Here is a 25,278-nt window from a genome sequence, read left to right as displayed (position 1 = left end):
AGAACAGTGTGTAGAAATACAAAAAATTCTGAACAGTATTATTACAGATGTCTATTCGAATACTGAATTTGTTAAATTTTGAGTGTCTCAGTGATCAGTGCTTGGCCTACTGCTTTCTATTTTATATCTTAATGATGTGCCCAAAATAGTAAGTGGAAATACTGTCATGTATGCAGATAACACTTCATTTGTTATAATCAATGTTTCAATGGACGACTTACAGAAGCAAGCTTCTCTAAATATGGAAAATGGAAACTATTATTTCAAAGGAAATAATCGTTTTATGAATGTAAAAAACACAAATATATGCAAATAAATGCAAAGAAAACACATAACTTCAACAACATTAATGTCAGTTTGGAGACTTGGACCTAAAAGAGACAGAAATTAATAAATTCCTGGGCGTGACAGTGGATGGGTACCTAACATCATATAAATAATATTTGTCATAAGCTGCCTTAAATATATTTCTCATGAGAAAAATGTCAAGGACAATAAACATACTAACAACGCTAAAAGAGACAGAAATTAATAAATTCCTGGGCGTGACAGTGGATGGGTACCTAACATCATATAAATAATATTTGTCATAAGCTGCCTTAAATATATTTCTCATGAGAAAAATGTCAAGGACAATAAACACACTAACAACGCTAACAACGTACTATGGGCTAACTCATCCACAAATTTCATGTGGTATCCTAGTCTGGGGAAATTCTGAAAATATGCACATACAGTGCGAGCTAAGGCTACAAAAGAAGGCTGTAAGGTGCATAACAAAATTATCTCCTAGAGATTCCTGCAGAAATAAATTCTGGAAACTAAATGTATTAATAGTAGCATCTCTATATGTATATGAAATAAATACTTATGTAAAAAGTAACAATGCTGCACCATTAAAGAGAGATATTCATAAGTACAACAGAAGAAATAAAAATGATTGTCATACTGCAGAAAATCGGCTCAAATTAACAGACAAAGAGGCTGTAAAAGCATGATGCCTCCTATACAACAGTTTGCTAAACTAAGAAAGATAGCAGTTGCTTAGACCTGTACTTAACAAAGGCCACCGTTTCGGTGTAAAGACGTCGTGCGCAGTCCATAGACGAAAAACGGCTATGGAATTTGAGTCGCGTTCACGGGTAAGAGCATGATCAAGTTCTCGTAACCCACGCCGTGTTGGCAAAGTGATTAACACACAGAACCTACCATTCTTCAACAACACCTTAAAACCCGACATATGATAGCCAAGTAAGAAAGAATTTTGGCAGAACAAATGTTCAAATGTTCCAGCATATTTAGAACTATAGATATAAAAAACAGAATAACATCACGCCCATAAACATTACCACTACCAGCGTTGCCACCGTTCTGCCAACAGTTTACTCATTCTACCTTTGCTTGAGCGTAAAACCACTCATCCATGTCAATCTCCAATCCATCAAATACCTGTCAAGTGCTACATAGCAGCAATAGGCTACCAAGGTAGTGGAAATGTTGCCTGTGGAGCTTGCATTTCATGAGATTGTTTCAGAGGTAAGCTAAGAAAAATTCGGGACGAATATTTAAATGAAGATGGGAATGTTACACAGCAGAAATGTATTATGGGCAAATGTAGAATTTTCTCAAAGTTCTCTCCAGCCACCTTCAAGCCAAGGCAAGCCAGACCTGTGCACCGTGTCGCAATCAAAATGGCGAACAGGCAGAACACCAACACTGAGGAGAGTAGAAAAAAATAGGATAATGTTGCCTCACCTCACACGAGCAAGAAGCTTGAATTGTAAACTCAGCAACATGACTTCATCGCGAAGAAGACATCACATCATTCTAACACCACAGCTAAATTTCGTAAGAGAGAGTAAAAGTTTCATAAGAACCCATATGAGCCTACCGATTGGCCGGAAAGGTAACGAGCTGAATCCCTGACAGCCATTCTTGCAAAATAAAGGTATGATGAAGATCACTAATGAGCCCAGAAAAGTAGATTGAGCCTTGAGCGATCTTTACCTTGGAATACACCAGCTACAAGGCTGAACCTGTGATGTGCTGCTACCAGACACCAAGATGACTTCCGCTTTAGAGACTGCTACCTCTTTGGTCTGCCATACATGGTCCTTGTGAGCTGCGGAGCTCGCAGTTACTGGTGAGAAGATTTGGAGACCTGCCCCTGGCTTGCTACGCCGAACTGATAGTGTTTTCTCATGTTTGTCACACTGTCCAACTGTCACAATATTTGGGAGGCAAGCCAACCGCTACTGCCCTAACACCTGTAAGCAATCATCTACATCCCTTCCTCGGTGGAAGAGCTATGCTGTGGTTCATCTCCACACCGAGTGGAGCTGCTTCGATGTCTACAATAGAGCTCCGGTAAAAACACTGTCTGTGTTCTGGGCAGCAAGGCCCGTTCCAGCCACACAGAACCATGATTACGTGAGCTAGGTGCCACAGGGCGACGTCCATCAGAGTTAGCTGAAACAGCGTCAGCAAGTCCTGAGGCAGTGCGCTGCACTGCCACCGACCTGAGAGCTAACACAGAGAAGAATACACGATGATAAAGTTTACTGTAATAGATTCTTGTTCTACTAAAGTTGTATCCTTAGTGCCCAGCGCGTCGGGCGGCCGTCTCCACGTAATTCCACACTTCATCATCCCAACACAATAGGGGCATCAACCCAGGCCCCTACAGTTTCATGAGATTGGGACCCATAACACAGGAATTGGAGATGAACTCATCACCGTAAATATGATAGCGTAAGAACTATTTATCACTAAAGTGGCTGCACCTGATACCAATGTGTGATTTGTGAACCAAGGCGAGATGTGGTGAGTGGAGCACTTTATTAACACCAAGAATGTGAGCCAGAAGGTCAGTGCCCAAAGCACGGTCTTTATCGAAATAGGAGCTAAGAGAAATTTAACAGAGCTCAGGCAGCGTACTAAACAAGACTGGCTCATAGGTGCTTGCTTACATTTGAGCTGCTGTCGGCCTCACTCATGTGAATCTGCAGTTGCGGTTTTGGCGGTGCCTGACAGACAGTAGCCGTACTACCTTTGATCCTCTATCAGTCATGTCCACTGGCAGGATGTTCAACGCAATACCTTTCTTGTAACATCTACCATTTGAATTGGATATACATGGTAATGCCCTCATGGTTACTGAATGGTCCCAAAAAAAAGCGCTCTCAGCTGATCTTTAAATCATCTCCATCTACGACACTAATGCTATCTAGCAATAATTGAAATTATTCCTTTAAAAAGTCTGTGTCTGAGTACATGAAAAAGACATGAGACTTGGAAGAAAAACCGCCTGGTCCGACGGAAAAATTAGAACAGTGTTAAAGGCGAAATATCCTACGGCTGCTTCGTTAGCATAAAACGTGGCAGAAAATACAGACAACCTGCATATACAGGTTGTGTCTGAAATATTAGGCATCGAAGTAAGTAAAGTAGACATTGACAGAAGTCATCGGGGGGGGACAAAGACTATCGAGAGCTACCATACTTCGTCCAACAATTTGAAGTTTGTCGCATACCGAAAAACGGTGGAGATTTTTAGCCAAAAGAAAAAATTAGCAAATATAGGGCTTACAATAACAGAAGACCTGACACACGAACAACTAAATGTTATTCCGGCTTCAGAATGTGTTGACATGATAGGGCTGAATAACATTAACAAGAACTATGTGAGCCAAACTGTAAACACCACTTGCCTTGGTGTTGTACTAACCCAGCGTAACATCCTTTATACTCTAAAATGCTCTCTTGTAATTTTGCTAACTCTGTATTTATCTTTATATCCCTTTCAGACCTGATTTTTTTCTGGAGGAAGAAAACATTTGTTTCTTGCTGTAGTGCCTTTAGGTGATTTTTTAAATGATTTTAGATGCAAGATTTATACAGAAATATCTACCCATTTTCAAAATATACTTTGTACAAAAAAATGGTTCAAATGGATCTGAGCACTATGGGACTTTACATCCGAGGTCATCAGTCCCCTAGAACTTAGAACAACACAAAACTAACTAACATAAGGACATCACACACATCCATGCCCGAGGCAGGATTCGAACCTGGGACCGTAGCGGTCGCGCGGTCCCAGACTGAAGCGCCTAGAACCGCTCGGCCACACTGGCTGGCTACTTTGTACACTTGGCTTCGTTTTATGGGCTAAAATAACTAATTTTGAAATATTCACTGTTGTAATAAATAAACTAGTCATTCAGTAATTACCATGCAGCGTAACTGTAGTAACCAAGTAATACACGGAAACCGATCGAAGTAACACAAATATGGCTTTATTCATAAATCTCTGAACAATCACGTAAATAAACCTCTCGCGACTCCACACGTAACAAGACAAAAGAATCAAACAGAAGGTACAACATAACCGATACACAGAATAACTGATGTGGACGGTACAAACTGAAAGAACATAGTGAGCGAGTCAGCGCTGCTCCGTCCATATATAGACGCTAGTCGGCGGTAGACGGCGCGACGGAGGCCGTCCCTCGTGCACACTTCCTACACGCGGCCTCCAGTGGCCGGCCTGCACTGATACAGTTGGTGTTTAAGTGCAGACGCCTGGCGACACTAAACTCGGCGCACTCACACTCAGACGCACCAGTAGCAGGATACAGCAATAACAATAATAATATTCGTACATAAGGTGGAATCCAATTAACCAACCACTTCGTATATTCGAGTGGTCCGAAGCTACTGCGTACTTCAACACTGACTTGTTGACATTTTTATAGTGAAGCCCAACAGGTGGCAGCACTTGTACATGATAAGAAAATTAAGCATTCACAAATGTGTACACGAGGTCTTCACTGGGGCAAAATATTTCTGATCCAACATAGAGACAGTAAAATTTAACACACAAAATTGTAGCCAGTGGGTCTGAAAGGGAAATTTGTACCCTCACCTGTTTGTTCTTGTAATTGTATTAATTCTGTAATTATCTTTGTATCTGTAAATGAAGCTATTACTTAATTTTAATTACTGCTAAAACTAGTTTTTTCTTTGCCCAAAAATTCTCTACCTGTGTGTAATAGTAGCTCTGCAGTTATTACCTTTTTCGTCGTTTCTTTAATTGTCAGTAACAAAAATCACGGTCAATGTCATTATAGTAATTTATAATTTAATTGTAGCTTTCTACGTAAGTCTTGTAGTTATTAAAGTTACTTTTCTCTGCTGGCGGCATTGGCCTTGTAAATCGTCCCTCTTTTTCTTTCTCCTCTGAACAGCAGAAGACACTAATTACATTTCATCCTTCAAGACAGACGATAAACCGTCCGCAACTGTTTGCTCTGTCTGTCCCTGCAGCTTCTATCCTCTACAGGTCCTTCTAATATCATGGAGGCTGTTCGCTAATGGCGTAACACATGTCCTATTATCCTGTCCCTTCTAAATGGTTCAAATGGCTCTGAGCACTATGGGACTTAACATCTATGGTCATCAGTCCCCTAGAACTTAGAACTACTTAAACCTAACTAACCTAAGGACATCACACACATCCATGCCCGAGGCAGGTTTCGATCCTGCGAGCGTAGCAGTCGCGCGGCTCCGAACTGAGCGCCTATAACCGCTAGACCACCGCAGCCGGCGATCCTGTCCCTTCTCCTTGTCAGTGTTTCCCATATGTTTTTTTCTTCGCTGATTCCGAGGAGGACCACCACATTCCTTATCTTATCAGTCCACCTGCTTTTTAACACTCTTCTGTAGCAGCACATCTCAAGCACTTCCATTCTCTTCTGCTAAGATTTTCCCACTGTTCATGATTCACTACCATACAATGATGAGCTCCAAACGTACAAGCTTAGAAATTTCTTCCTCAAATTAAAGCCTATTTTTGACACCAGAAGACTTCTCTTGGCCAGGAATGCCCTCTTTGCTTCATCCATCAACGGTTATTTTGCCTTCGAGATAGCACAGTTCTTTAATTTCGTCTACTTCATGACCACCAATTTTGATGTTGAGTTTCTTACTATTCACATTTCTGCCATTTGTCACTACTTTTGCCTTTTTCCAGTTTACTCTCAAGCCATATTCTATTCTCATTAGACTGTTTGTTCCATTCAACAGATCCCCAAATGCTCCTTCTCTTTCCCTGAGGACAGCAACAACATCAGCGAATCTTACCACTGATATACTTTCACCCTGGGATTTTAATCCCACCCTTGAACCTTTCTTTAATGTCCGTCATTGTTTCTTCAATGTACTGATTGAACAGAGGGGGCGAAAGACTGCGTCCCATTAAAGCATGCAAAATCTTGGCCACTCCTAAGGAATGCCATCTCCCGGATACGTCAGCTGCTGCCTCTTGCCACAGGCCAGGGCGGAGAAAGGGAGGAACGAGTCAAGCTCCCTCCTCCTCTTTAGCGCTCAGCAAAATACGTCACACTTGTCAATAGTGCACTGCAACATCCAGTCCTTATCTACACAGTATGAGGAACTGAGCCTCCTCTTCCACCAACTTAACTATCCCGTAATCTCCTTGTCTGAAACATGGCTAAACCCACGCATATTCTCTGTATATCTTGGTCTTCCAGGATATACATTTTTAAGGGCAGACAGGCCAGATAAGCATGGTGAGGCCGGTGGCTCATGTGTATAAATTGATCATAGATCCTACTGCAGAATAACAGGCTGAATTTATGTTCACTGAAATGTGTGTACAAAATCGGAAATGCTTAACTGGTGCAATTTACATGCCATTAATGTCAGCTCAATGACTTCCTTTCAGCCACAATTACATTCAGCTCAGTGTCAATATGAACACGTCATCATAATGGGAGACATGAGCAGAGACTTTGCTAAGAGACACTGCCTCCATAATTAACCTAAGAATCTGTTTAACTGTAATTTTTTATTTTTATTTACACGTCAAGTTACGCAGGAGCAAAACTCCAAGGTCATGGAACGCGTCAGTACATGAAATTACTACATAAAAGTAATAACAGATGAAAAGAAATTGTTAATGAACCCGAAAAAAGTCAATCCATAAGTTTAAGTAAACGCAATCAACAATACAACAAGAATCAGCTTATTTTTTCAAGGTACTCCTCACAGAGTGACCCATTAGGAAACTCTTCAGTTTCGTTTTGAAAGCGCGTGGACTACTGTTAAGATTTTTGAAATCGAGTGGTAGTTTATTGAAAATGGATGCAGCAGTATACCGCATACCCTTTCTGCACAAGAGTTAAGGAAGTCCGACCCAAAGGCAGGTTTAATTTCTGCCGAGTATTAATTGAGTGAAAGCTGATTATTCTTGGCAATAAGCGAATGTTGCTAACAAGGAATGACAGTAAGGAATATATATATTGAGAGGCCAATGTCAAAACAACCAGGCTCGTGAACAGAGCTCGATAAGAGGTTCGTGGACATACATCACTTATTGCCCAAACTGCCCACTTCTGAGTCAAAAATATCCTTTTAGAATGCGAAGAGTTACCCCAAAATATAATACCATACGACATAAGCGAAGGAAAATAAGCAAAGTAGACTAATTTTCACGTCGAACAATCACTCACATCAGATACCGTTCGATTAGTAAAAATGGCAACATTAAGTCTCTGAACAAATCCTGAACGTGGGCTTTCCACGACAGTTTACTATCTATCTGAACAACTAGAAATTGGAACTGTTCAATTTCACTAATCATAAGCCCATTCTGTGAAATTAAAACGTCAGGTTTTGTTGAATTGTGGGTTAGAAACTGTAAAAACTGAGACTTACTGTGATTTAAAGTTAGTTTATTTTCCACAAGCCATGGACTTATGTCATGAACTGCACTATTTCAAACCAGGCCAGTGTTGAACACAACATCCTTTACTACCAATCTAGTGTCATCAACAAAAAGAAATATTTTAGAGTTATCCATAATGCTAGAGGGCATATCATTTATATAAATAAGGAACAGGAGTGGACCCAACACTGATCCCTGGGGCACCACACACTTGACTGTATGCCACTCAGACCCCACATCACAGCCATTCTCAACATTGTGAATAGTGACCTTTTGCTGTCTGTTACTAAATTAAGAGGTGAACCAATTGTGAGCTACTCCCCTATTCTGTAATAGTCCAACTTCTGGAGCAATATTTTGTGATCAACACAATCAAATGCCATAATTAAATCAAATAATATGCCTAACGTTCGAAACCTTTTGTTTAACCCATCCAGTACCTCACAGAGAAAAGAGAATATACCATTTTCAGTTGTCAAGCGACTTCTAAAGCCGAAATGTACATTTGATAGCAAATCGTGTGATATAAAATGATCAATTATCCTTACATACACAGCCTTTTCAATAACTTTAGAAAACACTGATGGCATAGAAATAGGTTTAAAATTGTTGACATTATCTCTTTCTCCCCTTTTATAAAGCGGCTTTACTACTGGGTATTTTAATCGTTCATGAAACTGACCATTCCTAAAGGAAAAATTACAAACATACCTAAATACAGGGCTAACATGTACAGCATAGTAGTTTAATATTCTGCTAGGCACTCCATCATAACCATGGGAGTCCTTAGTCATCAGTGATTTAATTATTGACTCAATCTCCTCCTTATATGTATCACAGACAAGTATTTCAGGCATCAATCTCAGACAGGCATTTGTCAAGAGAGTTATATGATTCCCTGTAGAAGCTGAATTTTTATTTATTCACCAGCAACGCTCAGAAAATGATTGTTAAATACTGTACATATATCAGATTTATCAGTAAAAGAAATATTTTTACTGTGAACTGACTTTATATTGTGGACCTTGAGCTGCTGACCAGACAGTTCCTTTACAACTGACTACATGGTTTTAATTTAATCCTGTGAATTAGCTATTCTCCTTGCATCCCACATACTCTTTGCCTTCCTAACAACATTTTAAGCACCTTAAAATACTGTTTGTAATGGGCTACTGCAGCATAATTGTGACTACTTCTAACATTTTGATATAAATCCCACTTTGTTCTACATGATATCCTTACCCCACTAGTCAGCCACCTGGGTTGCCTATTACTGCTAGTATCCCATTTAGAACGTTGTAATGGAAAGAAACTCTCAAAGAGTATGAGAAATGTGTTAAGGAAAGCATTATATTTATCATCTATGTTATCGGCACTATAAACATCCTGGCCACTCTTATTCCTTGACAAGATTTAAGAAACTCTCTATTGCTGTTGGATTAACTTTCCTACATATTTTGTAATTCCATGTGACATTTGTTTGAGTACAAAAGCGTTTTAGTGTTAAAATTTGTGCATCATGGTATGAAAGGCTATTCACCCTTTTACTAACAGAAAGCCCATCTAGTAATGAAGAATGAATAAAAATATTGTGTATGGCTGTGCTACTGTTGCCCTGCAGCCTAGCTGGAAAAAACACAGTCTGCATGAGATCATATGAATTTAGGAGGTCTACCAACATCCTTTTCTTGCACCATCATACACAAAATTTATATTGAAGTCACCACATATAACTCATTTCTGGAACTTCCTACAAAGTGAATCAAGAGCCCTCTCTAGCTTGAGCAGAAATGCTCTGAAGTCAGTTAGGGAATCTATAAACAACAACAATTAGAAGTTTAGTTTCATTACATTCAACTGCCCCTGCACAACAGTCAAATATCTGTTCAGTGCAGTGCTGTGATAGGTCTATGGACTCAAAAGGAATACTGTTTTTTACCATACATAGCCACTCCCCTACACCACAAGGAACGCCTTGAAAGTCACTTGAACACCTTCCATTACAACCAACACGCTATACGGCACACAGTTACACTCTTATAGATGTAATCCCAATGGAAAAGACTGAAAAAGTAACACATAGAGGTCAAGATTCACCTCCAGGCCTCTCCTGGCCTAATCTGCGCTGCCCCCAAAGCTCAAATTGCATTACATAACTTGGAGGGATATTAAACATGTTGATCTTTATGCTCTGACAGTTGATTGCTCAGAAGTCTCATGGCATTAAATAATCTAGAGAGCCTATAATCGACGGCAAAATGGACGATCTTGCTAATAAATTTACTACTCTCTACAACAAACATGCACCTATGCCCACAGTCCCTCCAGGTCCTTGGCTGACTACTAAATTGCATCAAGTGATGAATCATAAGGATGGCACTCATAGACGTTTCAAGGCAAATCCAAAACCCGAGCGTTACAGAGTATACACAAAGCTATGAAACAGGGTACAGCAACTCGTCTGCAATGCCAAAATCAGGCATGCCCATTCCCCTATATGCTGCGACACGGCACCTGTGACAAAAAAATGGTTCAAATGGCTCTGAGCACTATGGGACTTAACTAACCGGCCGGCACCTGTGACACTGTCGAAGAATCTCCATAGCTTGGGTGTCAATAAAGCAAAATGTGAAACTGCTTTTCAGGTCTCAGTTGACGAACTGAGTGAATTCTATTCTGCATCTCTCAACTCCCACGCTTCAGAGAACTATTACCAATAACAAACCACGAACTACATAGCTAACCATGACTCTATCCATCTAAAACATGTTACAAGAAATACCTACAAGAAAAACAACAATTAGAATCTATCGTGAAGCGACAGACCACAACAGTATCAGCATAACCATGATCAAGAATGTTGCTGATTGCTTAGTATCTATTTTAAATGATATATTCGATTTCTAATGAATGAAATATATTCCAACGAAGTGAGCCTCCTCTTCCACCACTTAACTATCATGCAGTCCACTTGTCTGAAACCTCGATAAAACCACACATATTCTTTGCATCGATTCATCTTCGAAGATATACTCTCCTTGCGGCAGACAGGCCAAACAAGCATGGTGGGGGTGTCGGCGCGTATATGCAAACTGGCTTCAAGCCAAAAACAAAAAGCAATATTGAGTATCTCTTCTGTAGTGATAGCCACCAGCGGTACCAGCGTGATCAAGAATGTCTTACAGTAGCTTAGTATATGTCTTTACTGACACATTTAATTGTTCTCTCGTGAATGGAATATACGCCACCCCTTGGATAAGAAGCATAATGTGGCCCATCCATAGAATCAAAACCCCACAAGTGCCTAGTGATTACCAGCCAATTAGCACTTTACCAGCTGTTTTCAAAGCCCTGAAACATATTATTCATGACAAAATCACTAATCATCGCACGAATTAAAACTATGTGACAAATATCAGTTCGGCTTTCGTCGGCCGTCCGCAGCTCGTGGTCGTGCGGTAGCGTCCTCGCTTCCCGCGCCCGGGTTCGATTCCCGGCGGGGTCAGGAATTTTCTCTGCCTCGTGATGACTGGGTGTTGTGTGATGTCCTTAGGTTAGTTATGTTTAAGTAGTTCTAAGTTCTAGGGGACTGATGACCATAGATGTTAAGTCCCATAGTGCTCAGAGCCATTTTTTTTCGTCGGCCATAGTGATCGAGCGGTTCTAGGCGCTACAGTCTGGAACCGCGCGACCGCTACGGTGGCAGGTTCGAATCCTGCCTCGGGCATGGATGTGTGCGCTGTCCTTAGGTTAGTTAGGTTTAAGTAGTTCTAAGTTCTAGGGGACTGATGACCTCAGAAGTTAAGTCCCATATTGCTCAGAGCCATTTGAACCATTTCGGCTTCCGTAAACACCACAGTGTACGTAGGCAATAATATTGACACTATTAGACTTTAGCAAAGTTTCTGTCAACTTTGATATACTGCTCAGAAAAATGCAATTGCAAATTTTCTCAGATAGTGCGCTGAAATGGCTTGGAAGTAACTTGAAAAACAAACAGCAATGTGTTGTCTGTAGGAATAAAAATTCTTTCTGGAAATATGTTCCTTCAGGAGTGCCATGGGGGGTCAGTCTAGGTCCACTTTTGTTATCTTAATATCCCATCAGAAATCGGTAAGTTCAGAATTGTATGAACAGTTACAGTACCTCCTATTTAGGTTTGCAGTATTCCAGTATCATATCAGAAAATAATGAGGAACCTAGGTTTAACTTTGTATGAGCATCTTAACTGGATAGAGAATACTGCTGCAATGCCAGAAGACATCCATTTGTCTCTATGCCTTCAAAAAGTTTTGAAGATATTCCGACGAGATGTTAAATGTAAACTTGTGCAACCACTCATTCCACTATTGTGATGTAATTCAAACATGGCAAGAGTAGTGAACACAAAAGACGGTTATAACTACAATGAATGCTTGTGTTTGTTAACCTGCAGTATCCATCGGTATGACCATTGTAGTGCTTAATATTCACTATCACATGCTAAGTCTGTTTCACCGGCTTCTCAGTGTGCAAGCCCACTGTTACCTCGCTTCGGAGATGAAATGGTTATGATTTGTGCTGCTTGAGACTGCCCAGCATAGCAACTGCTCCACTGATTCAGGGTGTTGCGTCGGATAATTTTGTCATTTTCAGATGCTTACTGACATACTGTACTTTTTCTTTTTTGTATTTCTCTTCTCCCCAGAGGGGGGGGGGGGCGGCAGCAGCGTAATACGTCACTCTGCAGCCTACAGATAAAGTTAAAAAAACATAATGTGGAGATATAACAATAAAAACAGGTGATAAAACGGTGACTACTTAAAACGAACATGGTGAAAATTTGCGAAGAAAAAACACAAAGGGTGGGCAATGCTGATTAAAAACACATAGTAGTGACACAGGCGCAATTAAAAAACACGGTATCTGGTTTCTGTTTGCATCACTTAAAAAGGGAGACACACAGTACTGGACACTCACAGAAAACGCTGCATGATAGAGTACAAATGCAGATTGGGGGGGGGGGGACTCGGACAGATGAGGGGGAAAAAAGAAGGGAGGGAGGAGAGGGAAAAGCAAAAAACGGGGGAGCCGATGGGGGGTGAGGACACAGAAAAAAAGAGGGGCAGGGCGGACGTGAGATGGAGTGGGGAAAGCAGTGCAGGGGAAAGAAAAAAGATCGGGGGAGAGAAAGGAGTCAAAGAGAGTGTAGGTGGGGAAAAACAGGATGGAAGGGGGAGCCCAGGAAAAGGACAGAGGGAGGGGGACGTGAGGATCAGAGTTGATAGGAGGTATAAATGGAGGGAGAGAGGGCATCATTGGAGAGGGGGAGTTTATGGAAGCCACCTTGGGAAAGGAGATGAAGTGTGTATAGGTGGTGGGTGGGGAGGGGGGACACAACAGAGGAGGTGCGGCAGCTGGCAGGGGTTGGAGAGGAGAGGAGCAACCAGGGGATGGGGGGATCAAGTGAGCAGGAGGTGTAGAGGACTCGGATATGCGTGAGGAAAAGGAGCATATGAGGGGAAAGGAATCAGGTCATAGAGGATCTGCATGGGGGACGGAAGGCGTATACGGAAGGTGTGGTGGAGTGCATGGCGTTAGAGGATCTGGAGGGACTTATAGAATTTTGGGGGGGAGGGGGAGTAGATATCCAGGTGGGACTGGCATAACAGAGAATGGGACAGATTAAAGATATATAGGTGTAGAGGATGGTAGAGGTGTTCAGCCCCCATGTCCAGCCACAGAGGAGTTTAAGGAGACAGAGGCAGTTGTGGGCTTTGGATTGGATGGAGCAGAGATGAGGGATCCAGGTGAGGTGATGGTCAACGGTGAGTCCAAGGTAGGTGAAGGTGGGGAAGAGGCGGACAGGACAAGCACAGATGGTAAGGGAAAAAGCAAGGAGCCAGAAGGAGCGAGTCGCATGACCTACAATGATTCCCTGGGTCTTGGAAGGATTGGTTTTGAGGAGCCACTGGTTATGCCATGTGGCGAAAAGGTAAAGGTGATTCCGAAGAAGGCATTGGGACCATTGAAGGGTAGGTGCGAGGGCAAGGAATGGCATACTGCAGGAGGTGGACCAGAGGGAGGGGGGTTAGGGCATATCTGCCATGTACATGAGGTAGGGAGAGGACAGAGCCCTAGGGCACACCCACAGAGGGGTAGAAGGGTTGGGAATCGGCCTTATGGATGGTAATGTAGGAGGGGCATCAGGAGAGGAAGGAGGCAATCAGATGGACATAGTTGATAGGAAGGGTGTAGGTCTGAAGTTTTAAACAGGAGAACAGGATGCCATACACAGTTGTAGGCCTTTTCGAGGTCTAGAGAGACAAAAACGGCGGAGCGATGGGAGTTAAGCTGGAGGGAGAGAAGATGAGTGGGGCGTAGGAGTTGGCCATCAGCAGAGAAGGAAGGTTGAAAGCCACATTGGGTGTTGGGAAGGAGGTGGTGTCGATAGGGGGTGGTGATGGATGTGCCAAGTAGGGATGGATTCCAAGAGCTTGCTGAAGACTGAAGTGAGACATACACGTGAGGAAAAGGAGGTGGACGACAGGAAGAGGCATCAGATGGAGGCTTGTTGGGTTTGGAGAACATCAGGGTACAGGAGGTTTTCCACAAGTCAGGGTAGAAGCCAGTGGCAAGGATTACATTGTAGAGGGTGCCAAGGGCTGCAAGGAAGGAGGGAGGGCAGTGCTTGAGATGGTGGTAGGTAACGCAGTCATGGCCAGGAGCGGTGTTGCATTTAGTGCAGAGTGTGAGGCCAATGTCCTGTGTAGTGATGGGAGTGTTAAGTCCTGATGGTGGTGTGTGGCCCAAGTACTGGAAGCTAGGAGCAAGGGGAGGAGTGGAGGTATCTGTATGTTCGATGATGTCAGGGAAGAGGGAATAATGAAATTGGGGGTCATCTGGTATGGAAAAGACATTGAATAGGTGGAAGGCAAAGTGGTTGGCCTTACTGAGGTTGTCAGGAAAGGGATGGTCATCAAGGAGGAGAGGGTACTGTGGGGTAGGGCAGTTCCTGTTGTCCAGTCTGCCTCACCTCCATGTTCAGTAAGGTCTCTTCATCCTCTTCCACTGTATTCATCACAACCTTAACCAGCACTACCTCCTCCCCCTTACCCATTGTGGCTTCTGGCCCTCCTTGTCAGCCAACGACCAGCCCCTTAACCTTACCAATCTTCTTCCCCTCCAACTTAAATCCTGTCACTCCACTATCTTTGTTTCACTTGACCGTGTCTGAAATCCCGGATGCCTCTTCAGACTCCAGACCTATGCTCTCCCCATCAATTTCTTCCATCTCATTGCTTCCTTCCTCTCCCATCGTCCCTCCTATGTCACTACCCACAATTCCAACTCCCGTACTTTCTATCCCGCTGCCAGCGTGCCCCAACTCTCCACCCTTTCCCCTCTCCTCTATCTTCTGTATAATGCCGATATGCCTAAACCTCCCCCACCTGTTCACTTCCTCCAATTTGCTGATGACACCGCCTTCCTGGCCCCCTACCCTACCCTTCAACGATCCCAACATACCCTTCAAACCCACCCTTAACAGTTCACCACTTGGTGCAACCAGTGGCTCCTTCACATCAACCTTTCCAAGACCCAGGCAGTCATCATAGGTTCTACCACCCACTCCTTCCAGCTGCACGAATTTTACTTCACCATTTATGGTCGTCCTATCCACCTCATTCCCTCCCTGAAATACCTTGGCCTCACCCTCATTCGTCACCTCTCCTGGATTCCCCATCTCCTTATGATCCAACACAAAGCTCACAATAGACTCCACCTCCTGAAATTCCTGTCTAGCCAGACATAGGGACTGCTCCCTTCCACCATCCTTCATACCTACAAATCCTTGATCCACCCCACCCTTTGTTATGTCAGCATCACTTGGATTTCCTCCCTTCCCAGATTCTGTAAAGTCCTCCAAATCCTAGAACGTCATGCACACTGCCTCGCCTTCCGTATCCACCTTCCATCGTTGAGGATTCGCATGGAGGCTCCTTGCTTTTTCCCTTACCATCTGTGCTTGTCCTGTCCGCCTCTCCCCCACCTTCACCTACCTTGGACTCACCGTTGACCATCACCTCACCTGGATCCCTCATCTCTGCTCTATCCAATCCAAAGCCCACAACTGCCTCTGTCTCCTTAAACTCCTCTCTGGCTGGACATGGGGGTTGAACCCCTCTACCATCCTCTACACCTATATATCTTCCAAGACCCAGGGAATCATTGTGGGTCATGCGACTCGCTCATCTCCTACCCCCATCTTCTTCTTTTCCTCGAACACATCCACAGTCTGTAGATCGTCCGCCAACTCGATCCCCCCCCCCCTCACCCCCTGGTGTTCCCTTGCTCTCCATCCCTAGCCCATTGCCATGCCTTTACCGTTGTGTCCCATCCTCTCTCCACCTCCACACCCTCCACTTCCTTTCCCTTCTGTGAATGGTTTTCCTGCCTCCTATGCCCCCCCCCTTTCCCATGCCCTTCTTCTGTGTTTCTGCACTACTTCCTGACCTACCTTCCCTCTTCATCTCCCGCCCTGCCCGTCTCCTGCCTCTTAGTGCGCCGCTGCACCCTTCCTATCAACTATGTCCATCTGATTGCCTCCTTCCTCTCCCGATGCCCCTCCTACATTACCATCCATAAGGCCGATTCCCAACCCTTCTACCCCTCTGTGGGTGTGCCCTAGGGCTCTGTCCTCTCCGTACCTCATGTACATGGCAGATATGCCCTAACCCCCCTCCCTCTGGTCCACCTCCTGCAGTATGCCATTCCTTGCCCTCGCACCTACCCTTCAATGGTCCCAATGCCTTCTTCAGAATCACCTTTACCTTTTCGCTGCCCCCTTTTTTTCTTTTCTTTTCTTCCCACCCTCTCCAGCCCCCCACCCCCCCCCCCCCCCCACTGCACCTTCCTCTCCCGTCTTTTTCCTTCCTCTCAGGCCTCCCGCCCCTCGGCAGGTCCCTACCAGCAGTTTTTATTCTTCGTGTGTGCACCGTCACTTACAGTGGTTTTTTAAGTGTCTCTCGCTCTATGTGTTTTTATACTGCGGCCGACATTTAACTTACGTGTGTGACTCCAGTGTATTTCAAGTGCCACAAAATCGCCAACTGTATTATTTTAACTTTATGTCGACTTTTTTAACTGTGCCCAGGAAACGTCCCTATATTAGTGCACATATTAACTTCCATTGTCTCCGTTTACTGTGTTCTTATATTCCCCTTTTTCCACCCCTACTTACGTATAAATTCTCATTTTTATTTTTTGTAATTCCACTTGGCTGAAGAGCTGCGGGTTGTGCCGCTGCCAGCCCTCCTCTGCCCATGTAGGGCACGGGCATGAAATTACAATAAAGGAAAAAAAAACAGCACCTTGTCACAGACGTCGATTTCGCAATGCCGCAGATGAAAGACAGCTGAACGCGTGCAGCTGAGGCAGCCTGCCTCGGTCACGCAGGAGTCGGTAGATCGCAGGTCGGCTCGGCTTGCCGCACTGTCTGCCTAATTGGCCGCTCCCCTTACGACTACCAGAGCAGAGGACGAAGGACCATCGAATGTGGTAACCCCAGCAACGACTATGGTCTTTGAGAGGCCAACAATACACTCACCTATGGCCACCAGTGGTGTCTTAAGGATAGTTCAAAATGGTTCAAATGGCTCTGAGCACTATGGGACTTAACATCTGAGGTCATCAGTCCCCTAGAACTTAGAACTACTTAAACCTATCTAACCTAACGACATCACACACATCCAAGCCCGTGGCAGGATTCGAACCTGCGCCCGTAGCGGTCGCGCGGTTCCAGACTGAAGCGTCTAGAACCGCTCGGCCACAGCGGCCGGCGATAGTTCTCATCAGCAACATAATAACAATACCAGAGAAACAACCTGCGACCGACGCGGACGAGTAGACAGGTCAGCCGCTAGCCGCAGCTTCGTCGATTTAAGCCTCCACGAGGTGGAAGACAACACGACACAACCCGAAAACGACAACAGAATGGACTCCACGACAGAGGATAGAAGTGGCCTCGGTGCCATCCGCCGAAGGAAATTGCACAGCTCCACTTCGAAACCATATTCTGTGCCACCCATTAGCTCCTTACAAGAGCAGCTGGATGAGGAACCGTTCCCTGATGACAATTGCCAATCACTCACAACAGAATAAGTAGAGATGTACCAACGGTTTTCTTACGATGATGGTACATGCTTCCGGGAAGAAGAGGACGACTTTACCACCGTCCAGTGTAAGAGGCACCACAGGAAGAGTGCAGAAGAACTATACAACCCATGCAATCGACGCGTTGACGAAATAGTGATGACCAACAGATATCAAGCGATTGCGCTACCAGAGGCACCACCTAGAGGGTCCAAAGAGCCTTAAGGGCCAGCAGCGACTAAAAGACGAGAAACTAACCACCTCAAACCACCCATGGTACCACTGGTGACCATTTACCAGACACAGGGTTACCTTGAACTCACCAAGGCTCTTAGCTCGCTTCTCGACCGTGGTCTGAATGTCATTTATCAGTGGTACTGATTAAAATACCATTTCGACACGTTCACACACCAGCAAAAAGCTATGTACTTTTTCGCCAACCACAACATCCATTTTTTTACTCACCAACCTCCGGAGGATAAAGAGCTCAAAGTCGTCATTAAACCCCTACCAGAACAGATTCCTGAGAAAGAAGTGCTCAAAGTACTATGAGAAAAATGCTACAACGTCATCGATGTACAGGAAGTACCACAAGAGAGAAATGTCTCCTCCACACGAGAGTGCGTGTAGAAAGCTACAAGTCCAAGGACGGTCCAGTCCAGTTCAAACTATGCCGACAGTGGGAACACACAGCCAAACACTGCACCGAGATGTGTCCGATGTGGCGGCCATCATAAATCGGCGAGCGGCCAAGTACCAAAAACAGAGAAACCTACATGAGCCAACTGCGGAAAGGATCATCCTGCAACCTGCCACGGGTGCGAAACGTACCGAGCGATTGTGAGGATGTATAAAGTGAAGCCAGCCAATCAGCCACCATGGAAAAAGACCTTTGTCTTCAAAAAAAGCCAGGCAGGAAGAGCAACACAACATCCAGCGACAACATCCCTGTATGATACGCGACGACAACATTCAAGGACTTACGGCGACGTGATGGACCCACGTCTTTTATTACCCACTGGAGAACCAGTGACGTTCGCCAAGGACCCCATCACACCAGCCATCGTATGTATCGTCTCGTTACTGACCTCACTATATCAAAAACTGAACAACTTTCTTTCATTCTTTCACTAGTAGACAAACTTATGAAATCATTCATTTCGTCCCTAGAATGGACCACAGACGCCCTACAATGCACCTCAAGATCTACATACGAAACGCGAATTGTATCAACACAAAGAAGACAGAACTAACGGACTTCCTGACAAGCCACAGGACTGACGCGCTCGTTTCAGAGACGTGTCTAAAGAAGCCGACACAGTTCTGCATACGGATGATGCATGTGTACCATACCGATCGGGCCAGTAAAAGAGGAGGTAGGACCGCCATCTTAGTCAAAAAAGAAATACGTCATCACCAGAAACGACTTCCATGGGTACGACAATTCGGAGCTACCATCACATCAGCCATAGGAAACATCCTGTGTGTTACTGCATATCTTGGTCCAAACAGACACTTATTACCTGAAGACCTACACGACTCTTCGATCGTTTCGACGGGGTACTGCTGGCAGGCGATCTCAACAGCAAGCACACTGCTTGGAACGCGAGAAAAACGAATCCAAAGGGTCAGCAATTATTCGGTCTAGAAGAGGACCTAAACATTACTGTGATCGTTCCGGCAGACCCCACAAGAGTGCCCCCTTTTATCCACCAGCAATCAGACGTCCTTGATATAGCGGTTCTCAATAATTTCAACGTCAACCTCCAACTCCGGTTGATAATTACTTATCGTCAGATCACAAGCCAGTAATACGAATACTGAGAGGACACATATCCCACTGGGGCCACGTAACACAAGGCAGACCGACCAGCCACATGTTCAGTGTTTTCTGGACAATAAAGTTAGCCAGCACAAGACGTCTCATCAAGGGTCATTATCAACACAGCGGTAAAGATATTAATAGCCAAAATCCAAAGCACGAAACGCCAGTCAACAACATGAGTTTCTTAACCACATTTCAACTTTCAGGCGTTTCTCCCACGTCTTCAAGCCATCAAAACAAAACGGAATTATTTCTGGAGTCGTTGGCTTCACTTTAGGAATAGAAGATAGAAGACAGATGCACCAGCTGAACAGGGAACTCCATAAATATGTCACAGAATGGCGTCAGGAAGTCTGGGAAGCCAAGATGTCTGACTTCTTGGTACGAACGCGTGACGAGTGACAAGTGATGAAGGACCTGTGTCACCAAAAACCACCAAAAGGATCAGTACATTGTTCAGACGGCCTGATATACGACCCACCGACATAAATGGAACAGTATGCCGACGCATATCAGCAGCGGATGACAACTCCACCTCGACCGGCACAAGATGATGAAGTCCTATGCTATGAGGACAAGATCTGGACAGCCCTTATAATCTTCCAGAATGCACCAAGACATTTCTGACCACAGTTTGCCACTCCAGCGGAAATTTAAGAACTCATCCATAAAACGGCCAACAACTCGCTGGGACACCAATGAAGAATTAAAACATCTTCCAAGGAACCCGCTGGTCCTAACCACAAGAATTTTTAACATATATCTTCACCATGGATACCTCCCAGAGGCACGGAGGATGGTGGGGGTGGTGCCAATGCTACCACCCAGGAAGGATCTCTCCCTTTTGAACAATTATTGGCCTATCAATATTCTACCAACGCTGGGGAAGTGCCTAGAATCGGTATTACTCAAAAGACTACAAGACACTATGATACTGGAGAACGTGATCCGACCAGAACCGTTTGGATTCCAAAGTAAACTCTTCATCGAACTTCAACTCCTCCAAATTACCGAAACCATACAAGGCAACTTTAATACACGATATTCCACAACTGGAGTGTTCTTGGACCTCAAAACCTAATTGTCAATCTGAACCAAAGCACCACCATAAACGATTGGTATGTAAAACTATTTGGTAACTTCGTTCAAGACAGGAAAGTGTAGCTGTGCATTGATAACAAAAATGCTGTCGAGAAACCAGTCCATGCTGGTATTCCACAGGGATCTATAATCTCGCTAGCACTTTTCAACATCTATATCAATGAGATACCTACAGTTCCACATGTGTCAGTTAGCCTCTATGCTAACAATACTGCATTTTTAACGAGAGACAGAAAATTAGATCAACGCATTGTGAGGTTGTAATGACAACTGGATCTCATGGAGCGATGGGCACAACTACACAAGATCACCATGATCTGGACAGAACAGTGGCCATTAGTTTCACAAAATGCCTACTGATCATCCATACAATGCTACACATCAGAAACCAACTTGTTCTTCAGTCACCTGTGGTACATTAGCTAGGTATTTACCTGGACAGGAAACTACACTTCACCCATCACATCCCAGAAAAGAAGAAACCCAAACTAAGAAAGTGGAGACCTCTCAATCCCTTCTTCAGGAGTAAGGATCTGAATGTTGCCACAAAGATGAGACTATAACAAGCCCATGCTGCTCTATGGAGTGACTTCATGGGGCACAACATGTGACACCCATTTCAAGGAGCTTCAAGTCATACAAAACAAATGTCTCCAATGGACATTCAGAGAATACTGGAGGGTAAGGACAAAAAAACTCCATGGTGCACTACATAAAAAATACCTGTGCCAAAAAGTGTAGGAAAAGGCCCAGAAGCTGTTTGACAAGATCGTCTCACTATGTCACACCATGCATCAATTAGCAACAGTAGGCATAATCCTTCCCCAATGATGGCACCAGTATAAAGTGACATAATCCACCCTGGCAGACGATGGAGTTGCACCTGCAAGACACTAAATAACCTCCATTCAAGTATAAATCACAATAAAAAGTTATTAAACAAGTAATAAAATTAAATTAAATTAAAGTGTGTCCACCATCCCTACAGACAAAACGACCCCTTTGTATGCTCAACACCTGTAAATAAAGAGCAATAAATAAAGTCTGAAACCTCTCCCTTACCTAACACAAAGGCAGCAAAATTACAAAAGGTGATAAGGCTCTACACACACCTCCACCCCCACACCACTCACACAATAGAAAGAAACAACAAAAAAGCCAACATGTCAGTAAGAACCTAAAGATGACAAGCAGCTGTCTTCTTGAAATAATTTGCAGCTTCCATGTCATTATCCGACATGACACCCATGAGCCAATGAAGTGGTTATGATTTCTTGACATGACAAAAAAGAAAACTTGTAGAAGTTAATGTAACAGCTATAAATTCATTGATAGATACCAGTCATTGTTATGAAAAACTAATTACTGTATGGAAGCTATTTGTACTTTTTTTCCTTATACTTACTTGTTGTAGAAATATTCGATTGACTTTTGGAATGTCTGCAATCTTTCCAAAAATTAATCTGCCTAATCCAGAAGTAGCTCCAAGACACATTATCAAGAGCTTTCCATCTTCTTGAGGGAAAGAGTCTTGCACAAATTTCAGCTGAAATAAGTAAAGAAACTATGTATATATATATATGTAACTGAATACATGGATATTACATATTCTCACAGTTTCATCAAGTCGAAGTGCCAATTATACGCCAAAAATAAAGCTACATTTACTTCTGTTGCTATGGTTTAGAAACTGAAAACATAGTGTGCCCCAAATTTAAAAGCATAATCATAATGCTGTTAAAACTTAATAATAAGGAAAGGCCAGATAATACATAGTATCCCAAACCCTTAGGATCAAAAGTATAAACATTTTAGTGAACCATAAACTGAGAACATTGTGGTAAGGAACCAAAGGTAGGAGATAAATATCTAGTTTTCTATTAACATGAACAACTTACAGTTTACAACAATGACTTAATCTTACAGAAACTGTTAAAAGTGATGACTGATAGCCTCAGTGCATGCACTACAGTAGTAAATACAATTTTGCCACACACTTTCAGAAATCCATGTTGTCTGTTTTGTAATGCAACAGGCAATTGTGACTTTACCAATCAGTTCCTCTAAAATTTCCACTAGAATTTCATACACGAATGATTTTACATAATCCTGTAGAATAAAATCCACCACAGACACAGCAAAGATAATTATGTTATATTTTCCAAGGTAGTTTGATAAAGGTTAATGCAGAAACATAATCAGTTTTCAAATGAGTGACTCACATGAACTGCATATAGTGTATCTGGGACCACCTCCAATGTTATCTTTCAGATACTGTACATTGATTCAGGATGCACGAGCAACAAAAATGAAGACATTACATTTGAATATTTTCAAACAAGACACTGCATCAGTTAATTTATTGGCTTTTATGAGAGATTCAACTGCAATGTTCACACTGATAATCTATGTACCATGCTCTCAAGTATGACCTATCTACATCGTAAACTGAGAGGCAGCTCAATAAGACACTGCCAGTACATGCTTAATTTGTACCATAACTTCTTCCTTTCCCAACCAACTTATGATATTCTACAGAGGGTTAATTTCACTGATTCAAAAACTATATTTAAATGACAGAAAAAGGTTGCCAGTATTTGATGCTTTTCTGAAATTGACGAACAATAATTGTGCAGACAGTATTTTAAAAAGATTAATAATATATCACAGTCTGTAGATTATACATCTGTAGCAGGCAGCAGCTTAGTTATGGAAAATCCATGTAGGTATTCCTTAACAAAGTCAATGTATCACTTCAATGTGAAGAATGGGTATACATACATGAAAGATTTGTCATATGCTAATTTGACATAAATTCACAACACCTAGAAAAATTATGGTCCTGCATTTGTTTAAAAACACCCCAAGTGCTAGCTCAGTATAAGAATATATTCAAAAGCACAGTACTAATAGCAAAATGGATTCTATGTTACAAATATTATAAATTCTTTAATATAAACAACATGACACAGTATGCTGAAATTGTTATATCATACCACATAGTGTGATGTAAAAACACAATACTTCATGAACAGTATGAAATCACAAATGGATTACAGGAAGTCTAAGGCCCAAACAACAGAAGTGGCTTTTAAGGTGCCAAGATGAGCCAGAGGCACACAAGTGCAAAATCTGTATACTAGCTGTATCACAATTAAAGGCAAAAACTAATAAGAGGCAAGTATATGAATGCTAGGGGGAGAGACATGGAGGCACCACCTAGTATTTCATGTATGTGGATAAAAGTAAGGGGGGAAGGGGATGGGCCAGCAGATGATATGTCCCTTGTATGGAAAAATCTACTCAAATCGGGCATACCGGTATACACTACTGATGAAAAGCCCTCAGGTTTCCAGCCAGGAGGCTGGTTTGAGATACTGTGATGTTTTGACATGTGTCATAATCATCATCTATGAAGTCACACTTTGCCTGAAGATAATGAGTGTGACACTCATTGAAAAGTTAAAGTATTCTCAACACTGCCATTCAGCTGGAAATCCAAGAGTTTTTCATCTACATCAACATCCACATACATACTCCGCAAGCCATCCCATGGTGCATGGCAGATGGTACCGTGTACTACAACTAGTAATTTCCTTCCATGCTCTCCTCACAAACAGAGCCAGGGAAAAATGATTGTCTATATGCCTCCATATGAGAACTAAGATCTCTTATCTTATCTTAAATTCATGGTCCTTACACAAAATGTGCATTGGTAACAGTAGAAACATTCTGCAGTCAAGTCCAGATGCTGGTTCTCTACATATTCCCAACAGTGTTTCATGAAAGTAATGTCATCTTCTCTCAAGGGATTCCCATTTGGGTTCATGAAGCATCTATGTAACACTCTCGAATCTACTGGTAACAAATCTAGCAGTCTGCCTCTGAATTGCTTCAATGTTTTCCTTTAATCTGACCTGCTGGTGATCTCAAACACTCTAGCTGTACTCAAGGATGGGTTGCACTAGTATTCTATATGTGGTCTCCTTTTCAGAAAAACCACAGTTTCATAAAATTCTTCTAATAAACCAAAGTTGGCCATTTGCTTTCCCTATTACCATCTTAATGTGATCATTCCATTTCACATTGCTTTGAAAAGTTATAGCTAGATATTTAATTGAAATGAATGTGTCAAGCAGCAACTATTAGTGCAGTATTTGAATATTATAATATTTTTTTTCCTACTTATCTGCATTAACTTACACTTCTCTTCGCTTAGATCAAGCTTTCATTCATCATACCAAATATAAATTTTGTCTAAGTCATTTCTATAGTCACTCAAGAATGACACCTTCCTCTGTACCGCAGCATCATAAGCAAACAGCCACAGGTTGTTGCTCACCCTGTCCATTAAATAATTGAAGACTGCTCTTACTCTCTATATACTGTACATTATATAGAGAATATGAGCAGTCTTACCACACTTCCCCAGAGTACTCCTGATGATATCCTTTCTCTGACAAACACTTGTCAT

At 42.8% G+C, this 25,278-nt stretch overlaps 1 protein-coding gene across 1 annotated transcript in view; it reads right to left on the bottom strand.

Moving 5' to 3' along the window:
- The window catches only part of LOC124722377 (monocarboxylate transporter 10), a 447,112-nt gene that overhangs the window by 59,779 nt on the left and 362,055 nt on the right, over nt 1-25,278 (bottom strand). Inside the window, exon 4 of the mRNA XM_047247551.1 lies at nt 22,210-22,350. Within this exon, the coding sequence (XP_047103507.1) occupies nt 22,210-22,350 (141 nt within the window). The remainder of the gene's footprint in view (nt 1-22,209; nt 22,351-25,278) is intronic.

Source organism: Schistocerca piceifrons, chromosome X (genome assembly GCF_021461385.2).
Source record: "Schistocerca piceifrons isolate TAMUIC-IGC-003096 chromosome X, iqSchPice1.1, whole genome shotgun sequence".
NCBI lineage: Eukaryota > Metazoa > Arthropoda > Insecta > Orthoptera > Acrididae > Schistocerca > Schistocerca piceifrons.
Note: the sequence above shows the minus strand (reverse complement) of the source record. Positions and strands in the feature narration are given on the sequence as shown.